Genomic DNA, 26,683 nt, shown 5'->3' on the forward strand with positions numbered 1-26,683 from the left:
AATAATCTAATTTTAAAATGGGCAAATGATCTGAATATACATTTTTCAAAAGAAGATATAGAAATGACCAGCAGGTATAGGAAAAAATGCTCAGCATCACTAATCATAAGGGAAATGCAAATCGAAACCACAATGAGGTATCATTTCACCTAGTTAAATGGCTTTTATAAAATATATATAATATATATAACATATAATATACTTTATATATATAATATATATATGCCATCAAGGATGCAGAGAAATTGGAATTCTAGTACACTCTTGGTAGGAATGTAAATTAGTACAGCCACTGTGAAAAACATTATTGGGGCCTCTCAAAAAGCTAGAAGTAGATCTAGCAATCTCGCTGCTGGTCCAGCGATCATACCATAAGATCTGGCAATCCCACTGCTGGGTATATATTCCAAAAGAAAGGAAATCAGTATATCAAAGAAATGTATCTGCATCTGCATGTTTCTTGTAGTGCTGTTCACAGCAGCAAAGATATGTAATTAACCTAAGGGTCTATCAACAAATGAATGGATAAAGAAAATGTAGTATACACAATGGAACACTATACAGCCATTAAAAAAAACTTGTCATTCGCAGCAAAATTGATGGAAATGGAGGTCATTAGTTTAAGTAAAATAAGCCAAGCACAGAAAGACAAATATCACATGTTCTCACTCCAACATGGGAGTTAAAAAAATCGATCTCATGGCGACAGAGAGTAGAAGGGTGGTTACCAGAGGTTAGGAAGCATGGGGGGAGGGGTGATGAGGAGAGGTTGCTTAATAGGTACAGAAACACAGAAGAAATAAGTTATAGTGTTTGGTAACACAGTAGGGTGACTGTAGTTAACAATATATTATATTTCAAAACAGCTAGAAGAAAAAATTAGGAATGTTCATAACACAAAAAATGATAAATATTTGAGATTATTAATTTCTTAATCATCCTGATTTGATCATTACACATTGTATGCATGTCTCAAAATATCACATGTAACCCATAAATATGTGCAATTATTGTGTATTAATAAAAAATAGAGGGAACGGGACATCTAAATAACAAGCTCTGCCCCAGAAAATGGGGGCATAGAGAAAGCGAGATGAACTCAAAAATACTCGTGATGATCACTAAAAAATCAACAATGGCTACTTCTGAGGAAGGCAATAGAATTAGAGAGGAAAAAAGAGATAATATGTTTGTTTATGCTATAAAACTTCTGTTTGAGTTTTACAGTGAGAATGGAGTCATGTATTACTTGTCAGATTAAATAAATGAGTATGATTTTGAAGAATTTTTATGAAGTAGAACTAGGTAAGTTTTTCCATAATTTCCATTAGAACAGTTCAAACATTGATACAAATGTTCCAGGTTGTTTTTATTCCATTTTACCTTTACCACATACATATCTAGGTATTCACACTGTGTTTTTGTTTGAGTGACTAATGTAATGCCAAAGGGCCAGGAACTAAGTTCTGGTCCCACATTTTCAATAATCAAGTCTTTGATCTTAAACAAGTCCTAACATTGGTCAATTCTGGTTTCTTCATCTGTAAACAAAGGATTTTTAATTAAGTTGTAACATCACCTTAGGTCTAACATTCTGTAATTCTGAAAAGAAATAGTCCACCTGGAAATGAGCCGGTTTATCTGAAAATTATCAGAAAATGAAGAAAAGAAAAAAAGAAAAGGGAAGAGTTGAAATCAATTTTTATCCATTTAAAAAATGAAAATTACATACATTTAAGTTGTCTAACATGTTTTATATATGTGTACATTGTAAAGTGATTTTTAACAATTTGCCTATTTATAACCTTATATAGCTACTTTTGTTTTGGTATAGTAAGAATATTTAACATCCACTGTCTTACCAAATTTTACATATACCATATGCTATTATTAACTACAGTCACCATAGTGTACATTAAATTTCCAGAACTTATTCATCTTATAACTGAAAGCTTGTACTCTTTGACCAACATCTCGCCATCCTCTCCACACCCAGTCCCTGGCAACCACCATTCTACTCTGCTTCTACAAGTGTGAATTTTTTTTTTATTCCACGTAGAAGTGGAATTATACAGTATTTGTCTTCATGTGTCTGGCTTATTTCATTTAACATAATGTCCTCTAAGTTCACCCATGTTGTCATAAACAGCATTATTTACTTCCATGTTAGAGCTGAATAACATTTGTGTGTGTGTATGTGTGTGTATGTGTGTGTGAGAGAGAGAGAGAGAGAGACATTTAGGTTGCTTACATGATTTGGCTATTGTGAATAGTGCTGCAATAAACATGAAAGTGGAGATATTTTTTTCAAGTACTGATTTCAGTTCCTTTGAATATGTACCCAGGAGCTGAAGTGATGGATCATATAGCAGTTCTATTTTTAGTTTTTTGAGGAAACTCCATGCTGTTACCCATAATGGCTGTATCATTTTACAATGCCACTGTCAGTGTACAAGGATTACCTTTTCTCAATATCCTCATAAACACTTGTTATTATTTAACTTTTTGATAAGAGTCATTTTAACAGGTATAAGGTGATAACCCATTGTGGTTTTGACTTGCGTTTCCCTGATGATTAGTGATCTTGAGCACTTATTCATATACTTTATGGCTATTCGTATATCTTCTTTGAAAAAATATCTATTCAAGATCCTTAGCACATTTTAATTGTATTATTTGTTTGTTTTCTATTGAGCTGAATGAGTTTCTTATATATTTTCGATATTAGCCCCATATCACATATATCAGTGGTCCCCAACCTTTTGGCACCAGGGACCAGTTTCATGAAAGGTAATTTTTCCACAGACGGTGGGGAAGGATGGTTTGGGGATGATTCAAGTGCATTACATTTATTGTGCACTTTATTTCTATATTATTACATTGTAATATATAATGAAATAATTTCTACATTATGATACACAACTCATCATAATGTAGAATCAGTGGGAGCCCTGAGCTTATTTTCCAGCAACTAGATGGTCCCATGTAGGGGTGATAAAAGACAGTGACAGATCATCAGGCATTAGATTCTCATAACAGAGTCATTAGATTCTCATAAGAATCTAATGCATGCCACCTGGATTCCTCACATGGAGGTTCACAATAGGGTTTATGCTCCTATGAGAATCTAATGCTGCTGCTGATCTGGCAGGAGGCAGAGCTTAGCCTGTAATGTGAGTGATGGGGAGTGGCTGTAAATACAGATGAAGCTTCATTTGCTCACCCACCACTCACCTCTTGCTGTGTGGCCAGTTCTTAACAGGCCATGGACCAGCTGGCCTAGGGACTGGGGATATGACTTGGGTATATGGCTTGCAAATACTTTATCTCATTTTAAAGGTTGCCCTTTCATTTTGTTGATTATTTACTTTGCTAGGCAGAAACTGTTTAGTTTGATGGAATCCCATTTATTTAATTTTACTTTTTTTGCCTGTGTTTTTAGAGTCATTCATAAAGTCATTACCAACACCAATGTCTTTTGTGTTGTGAAAATAATCTTTTCCTCTGTGTTTTCTGGTAAGATTTTTATGTTTTCAGGTATTGCATTTAACTCTCTAATCTATTTTGAGTTGGTTTTAATGTATACTGCAAGGGACCAATATTATTCATTTGCATGTGGATATTCAGTTTCTCTAGTATCATTTATTGAAGAGACTATCCTTTCACTATTGTGTGTTCCTGAGACCTTCATTGAATATTAGTTGGCCATATATGCATGGATTTATTTTGGGGTTCTCTGTTCTGTTCCATTGGTCGATGTGTTTGTTTTTATGCCAATACCATACCATTTTGATTACTATAGCTTTATAGTATATTTTTAAATCAAGTATTATGATATCTCTAGCTTTGCTCTTTTTTCTCAAGATGGCTTTGGTTATTTGGGTTCTGTTGCAATTACAAAATCATCAATTTTTTAGTTACTTTTTAAACGAATACTGGTATAACATATGATGATTATCAAACAATCAAATAGCTACCACCCACAGTTACTTTTTTAAACCAATGAAATACATTTAAGTGCAATTGTGTAAACTAATTAACATCATGAAGTTTTAGGTTCTAAGTCAACTTTTTATTTTTTTTTCTTTTTCTATGCTTTTGGCATATTCATGCATCCAACACTTAGTAAGAATTTACTGATACTATCTAGTCACCAGAGAGACAGTTCAGAAAGCTGGTCTGCTCTTTCAGTTTTCACTTAGCCTATTTCTCCCTATGAATTGTAATCTCCACATTTCATGTTTAGTCTGTGTATTAGCCTGTTTTCATACTGCTGATAAAGATACACCAGAGACTGGAAAGAAAAAGAGGTTTAATGGACTTGCAGTTCAACATGGCTGGGAAGCCCTCACAGTCATGGTGGAAGGCAAGGAGGAGTAAGTCATGTCTTACGTGGATGGCAGCCGGCAGAGAGAGAGAGGCTGTGCAGGGGAACTCCTCTTTATAAAACCATCAGATCTCATGAGACTCATTCACTATCACAAGAACAGCATGAGAAAAACCTGCCCCATGATTCAATTACCTCCTACTGGGTCCCTCCCACAACACATGGGAATTGTGGGAGTTACAACTCGAGATTTGTGTGGGGACAAAACCAAACCATATCTGTCTGTTTGCTGTGAGGATTACACAAGGTAGTGGAAACAGAACTAACATTCCGGTTAAGTTCCAGAGGCAGGATACAAGTGCAATATGTCAAATGTATGTATGCCATAGCTCCACTTCACTGTCGAATCTTGGCCAAATTGCTTAATCTCACTAATCCTCATTTATCTCAATTACAAACTTTACAAATCATTGCATGTGTTTTTTGTTACTGATGCATGAAAATTTTCTCAAATTTGCAAAGAAAGAAGAAGGAAAGTGTCTTTTTTACTCAGCTGCCTTCAGATGCTTGGCTCACAAAGCAAAATGCTACTTTAGTTGTGCTGCTCTTGTGATTCACGTAGCAGAAGAAAATGTGCTGAACAGAAAAGAAAGATAAGCAAACACTAGATTAGTCATAAACTGGGAGATGGTCTCAACTGCAAATGCCAGGTAGAAAGCTACAGGCATGCTGCCCTGAAGGAGGCAGGGGAGAAGAGAGGCATCCACTATTCCTAAATGTAGTTATTCAGAATAGATGCCTGAATCTTTGAGGGTTCCTCCATAATAATGGCTCACTCACTGATTCTCTCAGAATTCCAGAACAAGGACAAATCGACTATTTAGTCATGACAAACAAAATTATGAGATACAGCCAAGTCACCCCAAAGAGCTAGCCTAAGAGAAAAATAAAGCAAGAGGAAATGATTTTCTTTTATTTTATTCAGTAATTTATCTTTCTGTTTGTCTGATGATTTGCTTTTAGGAGTCTGTGAGGCTGGTTTCCTGGGGTCTGTGCTGTATAATTGCTTACCTTTAGGCTAAACCTTCTACTGATATTTTTGTACCCAGCTCATCTTGAATGAAGGCCAAATTGGACATGCTTTAATATTTAATCCTTCTGAGTTATCTAATTAAGTAAAAACTGGCATTTTAAAAGTTCTTATGCCATGAGGATTTGAGTAGCTGTGCCAAAAGGCTTACATCACTAGACTGGAGGTAAATTTATAGCTGTTTTTATTCATTTGCATTTCATCAGCCCAGAATTGCTGACTCTAGGTTCAGCAAGGACCTTACTGCCTGCTCAGTCTGCGGGGTACAGTACACTGCTGGTGATGGGCAATGACTCAAGAGAGAAGTTTGAGTTCCACAGTCCACAGGTCATTTTTCACCTTGAAGTTTGGGTGTGTAGCAAGTCAATTATATAAACAAAAGCCAGGGTTTTCTGATGCCATGGGCTTAAAGGAATCCTCGTTTTTTTTTTTTTTTCTGTAAGAAGCTCTATAGCATCAGTTCTGGACTCAGCTGACCTAGTTCAGCCCCAGTCCTGACAATTACAGTGAAATCACATCTTAAGGAGAATAATGGGTCTAAGGTAATTATATTGTGATCATAATTACCTTTAAAAGTTCTATGTAAGACAGTATCATACTTGGTAGTTGGATTCTAGAATCAGCTTATAAGTATGCATAACAACTGATTCCAACAACATAGGCTGAAGAGCCTGGAGAAAGTTATCTCATGTCTCTAAGCTTCATTTCATTCATGCATGAACTGGAGTTACTAACAGAGCCTACCTCGTAGGGCATAGGGAGGCGAAATGCAGTGATGAATGTGGAGGGCCAAGCACATAAACCAGCACAATCAATGATAGCTACTAGTATGAAAGATTGTTATGGGCTAGTTCAACTCCTACAGTGGGTTGTTGGCTACATGCACAATGGCTAAACTCTTTCAATTAGCCATTTTTCAGATAAAGGAACTGAGTGAGTCTAACGCTGAGCAGTTAAGGGGATAGCTAGTAATGCCAAAAACTTGTTTACTGTGTACTATAGTAATCCAGATCATATACGACAGAGCCAGCTCTGCCCAGTTTTGTCATTTACTGTTTCCATAAACTTACAGAAGTTGGTTAGCTATTTTAAGGATTTTAAAAGTTCGCACATATAAACCATTCAACAGGGCCTGGCACATGATGAACTAAATCATAAACTTCATCACCATTATGGTTATTATGATCCCATGCTTTGTGTGGAAACACCAATAGTGTTGGCAGCACCAGTGGTGAAATAATTTGTCTTACACATAAGGGAGAAATGGACTTAACCCCACAAGATTACTCAACATAAAATAGGATTTGAAGGGGATTTTCAGTAAGACAGTTGGAAGAGGCTCAGTGAACTAAAAAGGACAGACTGTTCCAGATGAATAAAGTGAGAAGACATGGAGGCCAGGGTCATAGAAGAGGTAAAACAAAATGACTTGCATGAAAGAAAGGGAAAGACAAGAAACAAAAAGATAGAACATTTGCAGCAGAATAGTAATGATTCCTTTGTTGAAATTCTATAATTCATTGGCTTGGTCTCCGTAGTATCTAAAAGTAGACAGATACTTCACTTGGAGACCAGGACAATAGGCTCTACTCTTTTATTACAATAAATGAGACAGAAAAATACTGAGGTACATCCAGAGGCTCAGGAAATGAATACTGCAGTTCTCTTTCACGGATGTTGCTGCGCAAATATAATTCAGAAAATCATTCCTTAGAAAAGAAAATAAAGACTAGAAACTTATAATTTTATAAATAGTAGATGGGGAAAGTTGAACATAGGATACCAGAGAAAAACAAGGAATAGTTATTTTTATTAGCCATATTCATGTGGGGAGGGGACAGATGTTATTTAGCCCTGAATTAGGATTTTTCAGTCTCACTCTTACATTACTTTTTGTGACCTGGAGCAAGTCCCTTCTTCACACTTCTTATTATGGGCCTAAATCGCCTTCTTGCCTAGATCAGGAAGTATAATGTTTAGATACAAAGGCTCTGGAATTAGATTAAGTTCAGAACTCTCCTTTATGCCTATTTCCTGAGTTATCTGGGACACATTAGTTAAATTCAAGCCTTAGTTTCTCATGTGAAAGTTGGAGATTGTAACAAATATTGCTTATTTAGTATTGTTGTTAGAGGTTTAAATCATACAATTCATGTTAAGGTGTTAGCGAAATGCTTGAAATATGGAAAGTACTTAATAAATGGGAAATACTTAATAGATGGAAACTACCTGTATTGTTATCTATAAAAATAAAAGAATGGACTAAAAGATCTCTAACATCTCCTCTAGTTATTCATTGTTTTCTCTAGCCCATTCTCCATATTTTTACAGCCTCCCAACTTAGACATCTCTCTTCTAGTTTATTCCCTAGCTCCCACCTGTAAACCGAGTGGAAAAAAGAAATGTTAAGATGTCCAGTGCAGAAGCAGAAATGTGTATGAGAGAAGAAGGAGCAGGTCTCAGTCCTCCTACAGCCACCACTAAGATTGCTAGAAGTTGAATACAAATGTTTGAACCCCACAGGGCACACAGGAATGTCTTGTTTTAAAAAATTTAGCTGATAGATTTAGCTTGTTTTTTTACCTTTTACGAATGAAAAGGATACAGAAGCCATCAGACTGTTTGTGACTTGTGAATGAAATAATATGCATGGATGCATTTTGTAAACAGCACTGTTCAAATGATGCTGTTGTTCCTGCTGTTGCTCTAACTGTGATAAGCATATTGTTTATAAACCCAAAGGTTATGGGCTATTTGTCTTATTTCTATAAACTGGCACTAGTTTTTTGGAATAAATTATCATTAGGTTTGAGTAATGCCTATCTTATCTATAGCTTCTCAAAGAAGAGAAACCTTTCCTGGAGGCAGTTACATATTAGAGAAAAATTTAAAATAATATATTTGAGATAATATATACTAGAGATAAGTAAACTAGAGATTAATAGTGCAAGTTCTCAGGTTTCTGGATTCATGTCCTTGATCTGCCACATTCCAGTTGTGTGGCCTTGAGCAAGTTGCTTACTCGCTCCAAGCTTCAGTTCCTCCATCTTTAAAACGGGGAAAACAACTGTATGCACCACAAAAGGATGCTGCGAGCGTTCAACAAAGCAATGAATTTAAGATTCTGGCACAGTGCCTGGAATGAGGGAGGCACCCAATAAAGGTTAGCTATTATCATTATTAAAATAATAGAAGACATAATATGGAGATAATAAATATCTCCACTTTAATGATATGGCAGATACACAAAGTCTGGATGAAAAGGATGTGGAATGGAGGAAAGTGGCAAAGAAGAAGTTGGAATGAACAAAACTCAGCTAAAGTGAGTGTGGTCGCTCACGCCTGTAACCCCAACACTTAGGGAGGATGAAGCAGGCAGATCATTTGAGGTCAGGAGTTTGAGACCAGCCTGGCCAACATGGTGAAATCTCTTCTCTTCTAAAAACATGCACACAAAAAATAGCTGGGCATGGTGATGCATGCCTATAATCACAGCTACCTGGGAGGCTGGGGCATGATAATCACTTGAATCCAGGAGACGGAGGTTGCACTGAGCCAAGATAGTGCACTCCAGCCTGGGTGACAGAGTGAGACTCCATCTCAAAGATAAATAAAGTGAGTAGGTGGGCCAGTGGCCAATTTTTATAACCTCAGCCTTATGGGGTCTGCTCTGAAATCATCTGTCCCTGGGATAGAATCTAAAATCAGTCCAAATGTCATACTGTTGCTTCAGTTTGAAATTTTGTGACCAGAGCCTTCCTGTTACTAGTCCTAAAAGGAAGCAGAGAGCTGCAGTAGTCAAGACCTCCAGTAAGGAGACTGATACTCCAGTGCAACTAGAAATAAGGTGTCATCACACTACAGCCTAAATCTGGATAGCGCCAGGAAGCCTGCTGAGATTTATGAAACCTACCTCTGTTCATTTACCTGCAAAGATGACTCTTTCTAAGTGACCATTAGGATTTTAGAATAGAGAGAAAAAATTGAAGTATGGGAGTCAAGAAGCTAGTTAGATTCCAAATGTCTTTATCAGGGGACAGCAAACATTTCCTGTTTGGGCCAGGTGGGCCATATGGCTTCTTTTGTACTTACTCACTTCTACTGTTGCAGTGCAAAAACAGCCATAGACAATACATAAATGAATGGGCATGGCTGGGTTCCCATAAAATTTGATTGACAAAAACTGGTAGCAGGCTAGATTTGGCCCATAGACCAGAATTTGCCGACGCCTAGTCCCTACAAGAGACTTGATGCAATGACTCAAGTTGTCAGAAGAACCTGGGCTAAGGCTCATATAAATCAAACATGATGTCAAAGAATGTTGTTGACTAGAGATTAGCTGACCTAACATAGAGGGCTTCAGAATGAAGAAGGAAGAGGCAGTAAACTGTTTAAATTTAAATGGAGGAAGCAGCTTCTGTGCAAGAAAATAGGAATAACACACAAAGTAACTGCAGCATAAGATGTACTTAGTAATTCACATTAGAAAACAGATAGGGTGGACCTCAGCAACAATCTTTTCAGCATCATTTTTCTCTATTCTAATATTCAGAGCATGAGTAATAACTAGGGTAAACATACATACTTGTTTTCCAGAACAGTCCTAGTGTGTCTTTTGTCCTTATGTAATCATCAATCGTGTCCCCTTTTAGAGAACTGTCCTAGTTTTCACTATAAATTATATGATCACAACTATAATAACCAAAATGATTTTGAAGTTGCAGCACAAATAGGTATGTATTAGTTGGATTTTCACAAGACTTGTACAATAATATCAGTCTATAAATGCAGAATGTAGTGCTAGATAAGGGTATGTTAAGAACTACAAATCAGAGTTGGTTTTTAATCCAACTTTATCACTTTCTGATCATGTTAGACAAGCTGTTTAATCTCCCTGAATCACAGCTCCTCATATGTAACAATAAATAATAAAAGTAGCAATCTCATTAGATATAAATTTATTAGCATATAATAAATATTATAACATATTAGCTGTTATTTTATTATTATACATTCAGATAGAATCAATTGGTTGTATGGAGACAAAAGTTACCCTTATTTACAGAAGATATGCCTCAAGCGGAGTAATTTTCTTGTCACTGGAGATAATCAAGCAGAGGTGTAACAGGCACTTCATGGGAATATTATAAGTAAAATCTTGCTACTCAAAGCCTTGTCCATAAACCACGACATTTGCATCAATTAGCAGCTTGTTGGTGCAGAATCTTGAGCTCCCACCTAGACCTACTGAATCGGAATCTACATCTTGAAGAAACCTCAGGCAGTACATTTAACCTTGCTATAAAGCAGCAGTCCTCAACCTTTTTGGCACCAGGGACCAGTTTTGTGGACAATTTTTTCATGGATGGGTGGGGGGTGGGGGTGATGGTTTTGGGATAATCCAAGTATATTACATTTATCATTAGATTCTCTTAAGAAATGTGCAACCTAAATCTCTAACATTTGCAGGTCACAATAGGGTTCATGTTCCTGTGAGAATCTCATGCTGCTGCTGACCTGACAGGAGGCAGAGCTCAGGCCGTGATGCTCGCTTGTGCATGGCTGTGTTGCCTGGTTCCTAACAGACCACGGACCATTATCTGTCCTTGGCCCGGGGGTTTGGGACCCCTGCTAATTGTCCACTGATGACTCAGACATTAGTGGATGATTAGACTTACAAAGCCCCTTCCATCCCTGAGACTACTTGATACTATAGCATCCACAGGTTATAAGTGGATAAGGTAATGCCGTGGAAGAGAGCTGTGAATTCAATACACGCTATATCCTATTCCATTAGGCAAGTTAGGAATAGTCCTTTCCACTCAACTCCAAGGAATGTAATACCAGGTCCAGTGACTACATTTCACTGATGAATTAAGTATTAATCTCAGATGGGTACAGATGTAGACCTTAAGTGAGTATACTCAGCATTGGGATTATTTTTGTTTTTTTTTGTTTTTTTTTGAGACGGAGTCTCACTCTGTTGCCCAGGCTGGAGTGCAATGGCCAGATCTCAGCTCACTACAAGCTCCGCCTCCTGGATTTACGCCATTCTCCTGCCTCAGCCTCCCGAGTAGCTGGGACTACAGGCGTCCGCCACCTCGCCCGCTAGCTTTTTGTATTCTTTAGTAGAGACTGGGTTTCACCTTGTTAGCCAGGATGGTCTCGATCTCCTGACCTCGTGATCCGCCCGTCTCGGCCTCCCAAAGTGCTGGGATTACAGGCTTGAGCCACAGCGCCCGGCCGGGATTATTTTTTAATCTGCAGCATTACATCTACCTTGGACATAGCAACTTGATTATTTCCCGAGTTTGCCTCATTTTGTTTTGAGCCATTTCTCTGCTTTCTGGGGAATGTCTGTTTGATTATTCTCCATGTAGGTACTCTGTGTAGAGTTCAGTATTCCATTAATACTGAACAATTCACATACAAATAGGCAGTTTAACTTTAGATATTTCCCTGAGGCCTAAAGAGGTTGATGCAAATATAAACAGAATCGGAAGAGCTGGTGAGATATTTAGCTGAAACTTTAAAGAAATGCTTCTCTCACTGGGACTTCTTGGTGGTGGTTGTAATGCAGCTCAAATGCTTAAGCTCTTTGTACACTTTTATCCTTTTTCCTTGATATAGGCTTTCTGACATCCTTGGCTGTCTGAATTACACACAGGGTAGACTGTCCTGCCCCACTGGGTTGCATCAATAGCTTCTCAGATCCCTTTTCTGATTCTATTATTCTGTGACTGTTGAGTAGCCCATGGTTATTTTTCAATATAATCTCACACACAGAAAGAAGAATATATCTTTTTGAAAGAATTAAAGTAACAAAGGAAAAAATTAATTTTAAGGAGAAAAAAGACAGCAGGAGGTGTGACGAAAAGCATCAAATTTTTAATGTATCTAACCTAATTTCATTAATTCTCTTAATAATGATGATAATTCATATATTATGCCAGTGTTTATCAAGCATACACTATGTGCTAAGCACTGTGTTTGTTGCATAACAATGATAATAATAATAGCAGCTGACATTTGTTGAAGACTTACAACCACACGAATAATGAGATCACTATGGGCACCATCCTCATGGAAACTTACAATCTAGCAGGGAAGGCAAATTACAAAAATAATTCCAAGTGTTGTCAGTGCTATGTGAAACTGTTGGTATAATGGGAGGGTGTTATAGGTCTAGGGGTCAGTGAAGGCTTTCCTCACGAAGTGACATTTAAGAGTTAGCTAGACAAAGCAGTAGGGATGAGGAAAAAGTGTCCCAGGCAGATTGAAGACTGTATGCAAGAGCTCTGATCAAGCAAAATGTTTGCTTTGGAAATGAGAGAACTGGCCAAAGCTTGGAAGGCCAGGAGGAGAGTAGAATGACAAGGCTAGGAAAAGGAAGGCAGGAGCCAAACATGCTGAACCTTAGAGGCCATATGAGGAGTTTGGACTTCATCCCAAGGGCCATGGGGAACCATTGATGGGTATTAAGCAAGTGAGGGACATGATCAGATCTGAATTCTACAGTTTCTCTGAGTGGATTAGAAAGAAAGAAAGGGAATATGTGGATGACAGAAATGACAGTAACTCAAATAAGAGCAGTGGCAGTGTTTACAAAACATTTCTATGTTAGAGTGTCAGGCTAATAAGACGCCTTCTCTCCTGCAGTCTGGTTATTTGCTAACCCTTACAGGAACTTTCCATTCTCAGAACCTCAGAACCTTTGCCTTCACAGAGCCAATAAGGCAGATATGGGAGCTGATGAACAAATACAACAGAAAGTCATGCAAAGGAAAAACACAAAGAGACAGTCCTCCACCAGAATTCTGAGACTGGGTCTGCTGGTTCCCTGATTCCTTCCATGCTTTGGAAAGGAAAAATGTGCTGGTGCATTCAGAAAAGAAAATGAGACCCAGAAAAGCAGGATTTCCCTAAAAACAAGTCATAGGCCATAAAAGTATTATCACAACATAGTGTGAAGAGTGTACTTCTGGAAGGAATTCTGTTTCTATATGAGAGAAAAGTATTTTAATTAATGATTCTACAGCCCTTTTACCTTAAAGAGAGGGTTTATTTAGAAAGTCTGAGTTGCAAGCTATACTGTTAGCATAGTTTGTGCTAAGTGAGATGGCAAAGCTGTCACCTTCCTCTAAGTTCAAATAATAGTTATCAGTTAATTACTCATCAAATATTTTCTTGAGCAACTACACAATGAAAGGCATTAGAAATACAAGGATAAATTAAAATGAACATTATTCTTGTTCACATGGAGCTTCCAGTTAGTGAAGAAACTGAGAGTCTAGACACTAATCACATGATTACATAATTAAATTAAAAACTGCAACTGTGATAGGTTCTACAAAAGATAGGTATATGTACTGGGCTTACGAAAAAAGAATCTGGCCTACACAATAAGTTAGGGAAGTAATTACTGAACTGAGAGCAAAAGAATGCATATAAGTTAAATGGATAGAGCAGGATAGAAAAATAGACTAGATAAAATGAATTAACTTGACAAACAGATGTAGACTACCTGCAAGGTGCCAAGGGTCGTGATCGGTAACTGCACTACACAAACAAATGAAACTTGGTCTGCAAGTTACAGAAAATAGGATGGGCTGAAGCTTATTAATTCCTAGTTGTGAGAAGTTGGTGTTACTTTAACTATCCAAGCCTCAGTGTTTTAATCTGCAAAATAAGAAAATAACATCTATCATGTAAGATCATTGTGAAAATGTTAAAAGCCCTTAGTTTACTGCCTGGCATACAAGTAGCAAATTTTGTAATAACTAGATGGAGGCAGTCAGTATGATATAGTATCAGAAGCAGTGTTCTACGGTTGTCTAAAGCTGAATGTCTTTGATCAGGCTGAATTCAAATCCCAGGTACAATTACTAGCTCTGTGACCTTAGACAAATGACACACTTTCTAACCTTCAGTTTCTTTATGTAAATAGATGATAGACATATCTACCTCACATTTCTTGGTAGGATCAAAGGAGATAATGCACGGAAAGGTCAAAGATTGCTTAAATAAATATTTGTCTACATATTTTATATGTGCAAGCTACTATATCAACACAGATAAATAAGTAGTTATGTTTTTCTATTGTTGTTGTTTTGGGTAGGAGGTAGAAGCTAGACTAGACCGGAGGCTTCACATAGAAAATTTTGACCTAGGTCTTTGCCTACATATTTTATATGTGCAAGCTACTATATCAGCACAGATGAATAAGTAGTTTTATTATTGTTGTTTTTCTGGGTAGGAGAGTGAAGCTACACAAGACAAAAGACTTCACATAGAAAATTTTGACCTAGGTCTTGAAAAATTAATAGATGTTGGGCAGACAATGCTGATAAATGTGCCTTGCTCAAGCCATATGACTGCAATTTGCTACTATGAGAACAGCCCGGGGGGTTCAAGGCGTAAGGATAATATTTTTTAAAGCCTGGTGAGTTCCTCCTAATAAACATCATCCCTTCAGTGGTTGTAGTGAGCTAGAATGCAAGATGATGTAGTAGATGATAGCATATGCTTTGAAATAAGATAGACATGGATTCTGAGCCAGTCCCTGCTACTTACAACTGCGTGACATTACTGAGCTTCAGTTTACCCATCCCTAAGAGGAAGTAACAGTGCCTTCTTCATGAAGCTATTATGAGGATTCAGCACGATAATGCATGTAAAGCTCTAAGTATCATGTTTGGCACATAATAAGTGTTTAATAAATGTTAAATATTGTTATTATTGTTGATGTGGCATTAAGGTTATGCTGACATAAAACCTTAGAATTTGTTCACTGTATGGAACAATTACATTAGACTCAGAGTAAGCTATATTACTTACTTAACAGTGGAATGCCAAACAAATACAATGAACAACCAGGTTTTAAGAGCTCCTATATGGCAGTGGTTGCAGGTGTTTATCTTTGTCACCCTAGTAACTTTGAGAGCTGTACACAGTAGACCTTCAATAAATGTTGAATAAATGAATGATTTTGCTGATTTTAAAATATTTTTTCTACCTACAAACATAAGTGTTTCTGCAGATAATCTGTAAATTAAAAACTATGTCTATAAATTCAACACCAATGGGTTTTCTTCCAAGTTGTGTATGTGCATGTGTGTGTGTGTGTGTGTATAATATATATGGGAAATCATAGCATTTAAATAAATGTATACATATTTAATTTTTATCATACCATATGAAAGTTTTTTTCCACTTGTCATATGAGCATTCGCCTTGTTTTATGAAACATACTTTACAAACGTGATTTGTATGTTGCATTACACTCTATAAGAATATGCCATATCAGGAGAATGGCATGAGCCTGGGAGGCAGAGCTTGCAGTGAGCTGAGATCACGCCACTGCACTCCAGCCTGGGCAACAGAGCGAGACTCCGCCTCAAAACAAAACCAAAAAAAGAATGTGCCATATAATTTATTTAACTATTAACATATTATTAGATGTTTACTGTGTGTCAAAACTAATTCATCTTCAAATATATGTTATTTGTCACCATATTTGTTGAGTTCTTAATCATTTTTAGGGTAAACAACTTAAAAACCTAATTATTAACAAAATACTCTATATTATCTCCCTTCTAGATGAAAATTACAAACACATTTACAAAAACTATTGCCTACTATTTCAGGAGGTTTATAAACTCCATGAAGCCCATCCATAGATTTCTGTCCCCAGGGATTCACATCAGAACTAATTACATAAAATGTTAATATCAAGCAAAACAAAAATGTGCAAAGACTTGATTATAATTATTGTGGAGATGTATAATCTCTAAATATTGCTGACTACAGCAATGTGGCCCAATCCCAGTTCATTCTTATGTTTTAAATAGTCCATGCTTTACACATTAATGCTTCTCTACAACTTTCATTGAATAGTAAGTTTTCGTGTGATATATCTTTATTCTCCTTAGTAACAGAAAGTCTCTGCAGGACTCCCAATGCACAGTCTTTTCTCGTGGTGACATGGTTTGGCTGTGTCCCCACCCAAATATCATCTTTAATTGTAGTTCCCATAATTCCCATGTGATGTGGGAGGGACCAGCTGGAGATAATTGAATCATGGGGCGGTTACCCTCATGATTTAGGTTACCTGTTCTCATGATAGTGAGTGCTCATGAGATCTGATGATTTTATAAGGAGCTTCCCACTTCACTCGGCACTCATTCTCTCTCCTGCTGCCCTGTGAAAAGGTGCCTTCTGCCATGATTGTAAGTTTCCTGAGGCCTCCCCAGCCATGCAGAACTGTGAGTCAATTAAACCTCTTTTCTTTATAAATTATCCAGTCTCAGATATTCCTTCATAGCAGCGTGAGAACCGACTAATACACGCGGTGAGGTCTTGCATCCTGGACACCTACGAAATTGTTAGGTCTACTCCTGCCACCCTCCCCTCTGTCACTCCAAATTATCTTAAATACCATTCCATTTGAGCAAATGTACAGCATGACTCAGCATTGGATAATATAGTTATTTGAAGGAAAGATAGCATTTTAAAATAACACCAAAAATAAATTCAATAAACAAAATGTAATATAGTATAAAGGTGGCTAAACACAAAAGTGATGAAGTTACAGCATTAGGGCAGGTTTATTGTAATCTCAGGATGCAAGGTTTTAACTTGGGTTTTATGTCATTTTAACCAAGGAGTATCATAATCTTTATTATGAACATACACTTTGTCTGATATGCAATTTACTATAATGAGACTGATTCTACATGCCAATTTGCACAGCTTCTAAAGAATTCTAATAGGTTCTCAACATGCAAAAAAATTGTTTTGTATTTTTTTGTTGCTGTTTCCATCTGTTTGCTTCTAAAGATAGAACAATTTTGATGTAAAAGCATGTAGCCATGTCTGTACATTTCTATGTACATGTTTCTGCCTCCGGGGGTTAAAAAAGTTCCAAATTAATATTAAATTTCAAAGAATTATGGAAAAAATGTTTAAAAACAATTCTAAGAATAATTTTTATTTAAGCCATTTCTTTCTCTGCCTCATAGTTACATCATCCTTCCCAAGGATTCCGCTTTGGAACTGTCCGAGAAAGCAGTGCTGAAGATTATGTGAGACAAAGTTTCCCAGAGATGCATGAATACATGAGAAGGTACAATGTTCCAGCCACCCCTGATGGAGTGCAGTATCTGAAGTGAGTGTCAACCTCTTGGATCCAAAGACAAATTCTCACTGAAGAGAAGTAATTTAGCTACTGACATAGTGCATATTAGTTTCTGAAAATGACAGATAAATATACCCACGTTGTGTTAAGTAATACTTTACACTGTGTGAGATCCCAGGAGACAGTGTGAAATAGTTTTAATTGTGTGACCTAGATTACTTTGTGACCTGCATAGTCTCAAGTTGGTAGTAGCTTTGTTCAAAAAACCAGTGAGGCCATTAGCATAGCAGATGGTGGAGGAAAAATGCTGGCTTTACATCACTTGAGAAAACAATGGTGCTGAAACAGTCAAACACACAGGGAATATGGCCAGAGGATAAAGTGTCCCAAGGCAACCTTTTCCTTCACAGTGAATATATCTCTAAACCCAGGGAATGCCTCCTCTTGCCATGAGGAAATGGAATTTATCTTAGATATTTTCTATAGAAAGGAAATAAGATAGAAGACAATGATTCCCATGCTTGCATTCTTCTCATCAGAATTTATGAGAAGCAATCACAAGAAATCACACTGCCATGGCAGATTATCAGAGCCTGTAATTCAATGAAGTTGAATACAAAGGCAGACGGTGCAGTGATGGCTCTGCTCTGTCTAGTCTTCTGGAGAAAAGGGAAAGAATGGTTCCTGAAAAACAGGAAGGCATGAGGGTAAGCAGTCTTCTCCCTCCTGCTTGATGGAATCAAGTTAATAACAGACATCCACACCTCCAATTCCTAGAACTGTGCAGCATCAGGAAACTAATTTCTCCATGGTCAGCGTCAATAATCTCCCCAATGCACAGCAGGACCTGCCACCTCAAATTCTTTTTTAAGAAAGAATAGAAATAAATAAATAATTTCATGGAACACAAGGGTTTTGTCTTTCTCAACAACTTTAGAAACAGGCCACTTAAAATGTTTTATGGACTTTTAACTATAGCTTAGAGAAAAAGCCTCGTTCTCTCATATTTGCAAAATTATATATGATGTGTATTATGAAATGTCACTTTTAATTTTGCAAGAACATCAACACATTACAGTCTCTCTCTGACATGAAGTTTAGAGTCCCTTTGCCTCCCAGATCTTCTCGTGTATTCTCTTCTTCAGGCAAATTTATGGTTGAAAGAAAGAATAAGATGTCAGGGTAGCAATGGTTTCCAGCAAATGGCAGACAAACTGGGCTCTGCTGACAGTGTGAAAAAGGATGAGACGAGCTACTGCTGCAGTGCCCAGCACTTCCACTCCACTCAAGAAATTTATGTATCTCAGGAGCTTTACCTGAGAAGTCCCACATGCCCAGCACTGGTGCCACCCTAGCCTGAAGAGAAGCAATCTTTAGGAAAGCAGTCACAGATGAAGGCCCAAAACAAGTCCATTTTCCTTGGTAATACAACTAGCGAGTGGCAGAGTCAGGACTAGGACCAGGTCTCTGGAATCCAGCCACTACTTCAGACTAGTCTAGGAACCATGATGGAAGAGTAGGCCCTTGATGTTTGCAGAATAGTCCATGTTCCAGCAACATCTATGCTCCAGTTGGTATCTGAAAGCTAGTTAGAAATGCAGCAACTCCAGCCTCATCCCAAACTTACTGCATCAGAATCTTCATTTTAACAAGCTCCCCAAGCAATTCACTGATTGAGGTGAAATTGGAATATATGCACAGCTTACCATTAATGCCCTCTCACCACTTCTCTCTGGGCCTTATCTCTCCACTTTCAGTCTAATCATTTCCTGTGCCCTTAGCCACCACTTCCCACAACCACAGTCTTCATGTTACCTCCCTGGCATCCCAGAGCACTGACCTACAAGGCACAATCCCTAGCATTGCCTGTGCAAGAAAGGTTTCTACATATTGAACCTGTCCTTTCCCTCTCCCATCAAAATTCTCTTCTACTTAATTCTACTCTCTCAGGGCCCTGCTTTCTCATTAACAGTTTTCTAAAAACATTAACTCCCAATAAAATGCTTATTCTTTTATTATGTTAATATATGACTGTTTTCTTGTGATATGTGATATGTATTTTTAAACAATGCTTAAGAAAAGACAGGGCATGATTCTATAATAGAAATAACCACTGGGGGCCCTGCAAACCACAACAGTGATTCAGCCAGTCTTGAAGCTACTTGTGCCTGGATCCCACTTGGCCATTTCCTCACCGGTGACTAAGGGTCCTATGGGAGTCTGAGAACGGACTACTTCTTGTCTTTTCATGTGATTGAAATTTATTATAGCTATCTGCATTTTGCAGTCCAAAATCAAGAGTAGTTATCTTAAGGAAGGATACCAGAGACATTAGGCTTTATGAATTACTGGTTTAAAAAAACTGAAATGAACCTCATCTTTTTTATTGTCATATTGCTACCACAAATATTTGTGGAATATTGGCAGATGATAACTTGTTGCTAGGTAGCTGTCAAGGTACATTATGGTACTGTGGCAGTCGAACTTTGATTGGAGAAACAGCTCTCAGCTCAGTTTTTATTTTATTGCCAGGATTCCATTAAGATTCCTTATCACCTCCTAGGAGTAATGCACATCGCCAACCCTTTCTGAAGCTTCCCATCACTGTAGAGCTGGGAGGTGCTTCATTTTGGTTAAAGTTAAGTGTGGGCCTCATTGTAACTTAAATCCAATACCTCTTGGAAAAGGGGGTGCATTTTAAATTGGCTGTTTCACTTATTTGAAGAGTAGGATAAGAAAGCAATGGTCATTGGTATCAAAAAGGGAAGCTGACCAACCGACTACATGTCTATACATGACCCAGACGAAGCCATTCGTGTAAAGATGTGTTTCCTGTCCACTGATAAATCTTCTGGGTGTCTAGGGATATCTTTCTCTTTTTGATTTTCTATGAATTCTAGTCATATTCTCCTCTGTTTAGAAGTCACACTGTGTTAAATTAGAACAGCCTCTCCACTGGATCTAAGAGAGGAAGGACTGAGCCCAGAAGGGATAGAAAAGTTATTTTTTTTGCAAAGCTGTTTGGACAACTCTAAGGGTAGAAAATCCGTTCTTTTTTCAAATTAATAAATGTTTTATTTTCAAAAAGCAAATACCTACACCTACACAACAAAAAGGAACTGAGGTCGTTGTTGCATGAGATAGAAAGAAGTGTAATACAGAGTGCTTATTCTCAAGAAACTTACACTTTAACTGGGGAGATAATATGGTGCACAAAATGGTTGCTTTTCTGGTCTTCAAAGAATCCATTCCCTCTTTTTGGTCACAGCATCCTGCATTTCTTCATCCCTCTTCTACTCTCACTGATTTATGTGCAGTGAACCCCACCCCTGGCTCCAGGTTACACTGCCTAGCCAATAAGAATAATAGTCCATTTCCATGGTGACAATATCCAGGGATGGGCTCATGACATGGTCACAATAAAAGCAAATTGGACTAAGAATTTTTCTGAAACTTTTCCTGATAGAAAATCCTTTCCTAAATGGATGTATGTCTTTCTTCTTTCCAAAAAGAACTGGAAGTGGCTGGAAACAAAGAAATCATTGCATGTATTTTAGACAGTTATCTCCTTATAAAACTTCTCCTTCCTTGACCTCTTTGTAGGTGGAAGCTCAGCCTGTGCTGAGACTCACCTTTCATTTGAACCTGGTCCCAATACTTACTAGCTGTGTAACCTGGTTTAAGTTACTTCAACCCTCTGAGCCTCAATTTCCTCATCTGTTATATCACAGTCATTGTGAGTGATAAAATGTATAGAGAACAATGAATGCAATGCCTAACAACAAGAAGTCACTCTAATAGTGTAGTAAGAATAAACCTTCTCTATGCACTTCCTATTCAATTCAGAGTGGCTCTGGCTTTAATGATGGATTTACAAGTAATGAAAGGAGCTGGTAGATAAACCCATTGGAAAGATGTCACGCTCTCTTATAAGAGTGTCTGTTTCCCCTGGTCTGTAGTCTAGAAGTCAGTGAGAAGCTAAGACAGCTAAGTCAGCACCTAGGTAGCTTGTGCGGCCCTTAGTGTCCAAGTTTCTGTCCCCTAAACAAAAGCTGGCTGTCAGCCTTCATGCTTCCTTCCCATTAATGAATCATGTTCACTTTTCTCCTCTGGTCTTAAATATAGGAATGATCCAGAGAAACTAGACGCCTTCATCATGGACAAAGCCCTTCTGGATTATGAAGTGTCAATAGATGCTGACTGCAAACTTCTCACTGTGGGGAAGCCATTTGCCATAGAAGGTATTAATCAGTCACTCTTGATTCACCTTTATTCAGGATGTGCTCAGTTTGCCAACCTAGCAAGTCACAAATGCCAAAGTCAGAAGCAAAGAGCTATTCATCTTCCCTTGTTTTCATTTTCAACTCATAAGCACTTAGCTATGAAGTTGCTGAAGTTAGGAATTTATTTTTCACCTATTCAACAAATATTTATTTACCTAATTGTTAGGGGGGAAAAATTATTGTTACCCAAATGATGTTGCTTCAGATATCTTGGAGTGGTGGCACAGTGTAATAAATGGGGAGTTAATTTAATTTAATCTGTATTGTGTGTGTGTGTGTGTGTGTGTGTAGTGGCAGGGTGTTGCTATGTGCTATGTTGCCCAAGCTTGTCTCCAACTCCTGGCCTCGAGTGATCCTCCCACATCTGCCTCCCAAAATTCAGGGAAATCTGTATTTTCTAACAGCCAAATACTGTAGCAAATCTGATGGAAAAACTAAAATGATTACCTTTTACAGCGGGCAGGGCCCAATATTGATCTAATCCAGTCTACTCATTTGATAAACAAGAAAGCCCAGGAACATTACATAACATTTTCACAATTGTACAATTAGATAATAATACTGGGACTGAAATCTAAAGCTCATGGTTCTTAAATCAGTATTCTTCCACTAGTTGGAAAATAAGTAGAAAAAAAAACTCATTCTATAGTTTAATACCCTTTAGGGTCCCAAACAAAACCTTGGGATCCTTGTTTGGGATCTCAAGTCTTTTTCTCCACTGGCAGCAAATTTTTCCTTCTAATGTGATCACCCAATCAATCAAACTTCAGAACCAAAGAAAGATTGCTTTGTCAGTAGCTCCTTTCATTCTGAATGATGGTTGATATATGGACCTGATAGTTTGAACCAGCAAATTTCATTTTTCCCAATTCCCAGCTTCCCTTCCCTGACAGTACATGCTGGCTCTCAAGACAGCCCATGCTGGTTCTCAAGACAGCTATGCTCACTTTTCAGAAAACACTTTGGCTTAAAACAATCCCATGGGGGTGCCCAACTGCTATTTCCTGAAATCTGTACTTTCCTGTATGTTAACTAGGATATCAAGACTATTCTGATTTCAATTTCCCAACCACAGTTGGTCTCTGTCTCCTCTAAATGTATCAGCAGATTTTTTACCTCTGTCTTTGTTTTCATGATAAATGAGAGTGTTACAACTGATGCTATTTCTCCACATCTTCTCCTAGCAGAAATCAGTCCCCTCTCCAGACATAGTAACCCCCACCTGAAGCAGGGATAGAACTCAGAAAGAGAGGCAATTAGCAGTAGTGGTCTTCCATTAAGACTACCATCTAAGATAGCAAAGGGAAAAAAAGAAAAGCTAGAAAATAAACAACATTCAGTATATAATCCCATTTTTATGTAACAATGAAAAATTTCTCATTTTTTATGGCATCTGGGGATGTTACATTTTATTTCCGTCCTAGTTGCACTGGGTAACTGAGGTCCCTTCTGCCATTAGGAGCTACTAAGAATGAATCATGGGTAGAGGATATAAGAATGAGGGGCTCCATCTTCCACCTTTATCTTCAGGGGACAACTCTATCTTGTCAAAAGACAGTGGTAAGATGGCTTGTTTGCCTCTGCTGGACCCTAGTGCCAGATGTCACACAATTAACTTCCCACTGGTTTCCTGTTTACATTTCCATCTGTGTTCCTGAGACTTAGTGTCTTGCAGTTCCCATCATCTCTAGGCATCACATTGTTTTCAAAGGAGATGGGCACAAAATGGCGCATGGAAAAGCCCTCCCTGCAAGAGAGCAGAAATACTGCAGGTTTTAATTGAGAGAATATTGTTATAATTGTGAGGTTATTCTCAAAATGGATGGTGTACACCTCAGAAAATTTAATTCAATTCCGCTTCTGCCAATAAGTTTATAGCCTAAAAACATAACTCAGTAAAATACAAAAGGAAGATATGTATAAATTACACAAAATAATGTGGTAGAAATACTAGTCAAAACCTTGATTGCTACTTTTCTTAAACATATGAATTTCACAATTTTTGTATTTTGAGACTAAGTCTCACTATCGTCCATGCTGGAGTGCAGTGGCGCAATCTCAGCTCACTGCAACCTTCACCTCCCAGGTTCAAGCAATTCTCATGCCTCAGCCTCCCAGGTAGCTGGAATTACAGGTGCCCACCACCACACCTGGCTAATTTTTGTATTTTTAGTAGAGACAGGGTTTCATCATGTTGGCCAGGCTGGTCTCAAACTCCTGGCCTCAAGTGATCTGCCCGCCTCGGCCTCCCAAAGTACTGGGATTACAGGTGTGAGCCACCGACAGTCTAAATAATAAAGCTCACATTTTAATAAGTTCAAGAAACTTAAATGTTATTAGAGGATAGCATATATTTTTAACAATTTAATTGAGAGAAATAATTTCATGAATTTTAAGAAAATATTTCTCTCAATTAAATTGTTAAAAATATATGCTATCCTTTGACAACATTTAAGTTTCTTGAACTTATTAAAATGTGAACTTTATTATTAAGTTAGACTGTATAGGCATAAAAAAATCATCAAAGCGATTTATGAGCAATACTTGGTCATTTAGGTTACAGGAATGTTTTATATGCCTACCCATATCCTTTCACAGGGTCTAGTACAATGCTAGGCATATAACATTAATGTAATAAATGAGGTATTACCTATTAAATAATGAATTAGGTTTGAAATAAGTACCTAATTGACTCACTTAGGTAGTTAATAGCTTGTACTTACACTTTCCCAAATGTTTAAATGTACTTAGGAGAGAAAACAGAGTGCAATGATTCCTTCATGCTGAATGTACCATCACTGTATATAGTAGTAACACACTCAGTACTCTATGTGTGACACTCAGTGTAACTACTGCTGTGGTCTGAATGTTTGTGCCTCCCCAAAATTCGTATGTTGAAACCTAATCCCCAAGGTGATGACATTAGGTCATGAAGTTTCCACCCTAATAAAATGGAATTAGTGTCCCTATGAAATAGGCTCAATGAAACTCATTCACCCTTTTCAGCATGTGAGGACCTAGCTACACGGCACCATCTATGAACCAGCAAGCAGGCCCTCACCAGACACCAAACCTACCAGTGCCCTGATCTTGGACTTCCCAGCCTCCAGAACTATAAGAAACAAATTTCTTTTGTTTTTAAGTCACCCAGTCTATGATATTTTGTTATAGAAGCCTGAACAGACTAAGATAACTATTAACTATCCCTCCCAACTTCAGCATTCTGCATTTATCTTGACTTAAAAGGGAAAAGTAAGGCAAATAAGAAACAGTGGTTCCACACTGAGTTTGAAACCCTTTCATGAGTACGCATTGGTACAGAGTATATAGCAAAGCAAACCAAAACTATTAAGGATTCAAAAGCATGTGGAAAGCCTTTGGTCGAATTAAATACCATAAACCAGAGGCACAAATACATATTGTGTGCAGGGGAGAAAAAAAAAGTGTTGAGATAAATGAATACATGTCTCCAATTTGTGCATTGCAGTTAGCTGACAATAAAGCTCAAACAAGGAGAAAGAGTAATGTAACTGCACAATAATGATGTGTGACCTTTCTGCCAAAGACGTTTGCCTGCTTTTGAGTTTGTTCTTTTACTTGCTTTTCAATAATTATTTAATACAGTGCTTGGAACATTGGCTCTGAAGTCTGAGTGCTTGGGTTAGGATAAAATTGCTGTCATTAACTGGCAAGTTATCTAATCTGCTCCTCAGGTTTCTCACCTGCATAAATAGGAAATTTATGATAGAATTGTTGTGAGGATTAAGTAATGCATATGAAGCATGTACTGTAGAAACTTGTTTGGCCCATAAGAAGTGCTCAACAAATTATCATTATATAGTATATTGATTAATACATTGAGACCAATTAACTGTAAAATTCTTCCAAGATAGTCTTCATAAGTCTCAACTTCTCCCACACATTTCTCTCCCCACTTTGATGTGCTGAGGCTAAGGGAAACCCATTTTATAGTCCCTTTATAGTTGGGACCATTACAATATGTTCTCAACCATTGTCCCAGAGTAGCTAAATTTGGTATTCCAAGGATAGACTGCAAAATTGAATAAATCTTTCTCCCTGAAGCCTTTTTAACCCTATCTGAGATGCTATTTTCAAAACATCTCTTTTCCAGCAACATTTCAGAAGATTCTTTTAGTTTATGAATTTCTAACTATGCATTTGCTAGCCAAAATATATTTCCACCACTCGTAGCTGAATAAAGCTGATTTATCCATGGTGAAGAGATCAGGATTCTATTCTGAAAATTGTCCTCTTGGGCTATTAAGCTGTATCCAATTTCCAGGATGCCTGATGCCTTCATCTTTAGGGTTGAAGGATTCCATTTTGCTTCATCCATCAACCGCAAAATAGTCAACCCTGTCTTTATTGCAAAGCCACGTTTCTAGTAATAATGAAAGCAACTCAGGCTGCTAAGTTGAGTCAGCAATTTAAAATGAGAATTCTTTGACCAGTGAACACAAGGAAATCTGAAAAGCAACTGATAAATGGGGACAGAAATAAAACCCTCAAGGTTTTATTATTTTATGTTTTTGAATAAAATGGATTTTTATCTCTTTTAACAAATAACTCTTCTAATCATCACATAATTTATTTTCCTGTTTTTCCCATCATTCCAGATGCATAGTTTGTTTTCATTAGCTAAAAATGATTATTATTGCTAGAAATCATTAAAATATCAGTATTCAATACATGTGTTAAAATAGAAATCTTAAAGGGATAGTAATATGTTTTTAGCCACTGATTGCAAATTAAGCCAGACATGATTGAGTGGAGTGATTTAATATTTATTATTTCTTGTGTAACAATTTTTTTTCTTTTTTTTTTTT

General features: G+C 37.4%; 1 protein-coding gene and 1 long non-coding RNA gene across 4 annotated transcripts in view; one reads left to right on the forward strand and one right to left on the reverse strand.

Annotated features, from left to right (window-relative positions):
• GRIN3A (glutamate ionotropic receptor NMDA type subunit 3A) overlaps nt 1-26,683 on the forward strand; it is a 184,499-nt gene that overhangs the window by 97,659 nt on the left and 60,157 nt on the right. For all 3 annotated transcript variants that reach the window (XM_017884301.1, XM_017884302.1, XM_017884303.1), the window contains exons 4-5: nt 17,438-17,583; nt 21,679-21,794. In XM_017884301.1, the coding sequence (XP_017739790.1) occupies nt 17,438-17,583; nt 21,679-21,794 (262 nt within the window). The remainder of the gene's footprint in view (nt 1-17,437; nt 17,584-21,678; nt 21,795-26,683) is intronic.
• The window catches only part of LOC108537164 (uncharacterized), a 22,784-nt gene continuing 19,317 nt past the window's right edge, over nt 23,217-26,683 (reverse strand). Inside the window, exon 4 of the long non-coding RNA XR_001887726.1 lies at nt 23,217-23,583. This is a non-coding gene — a long non-coding RNA (uncharacterized LOC108537164). The remainder of the gene's footprint in view (nt 23,584-26,683) is intronic.

Source organism: Rhinopithecus bieti, unplaced genomic scaffold, assembly GCF_001698545.2.
Source record: "Rhinopithecus bieti isolate Rb0 unplaced genomic scaffold, ASM169854v2 scaffold_12088, whole genome shotgun sequence".
Lineage (NCBI taxonomy): Eukaryota > Metazoa > Chordata > Mammalia > Primates > Cercopithecidae > Rhinopithecus > Rhinopithecus bieti.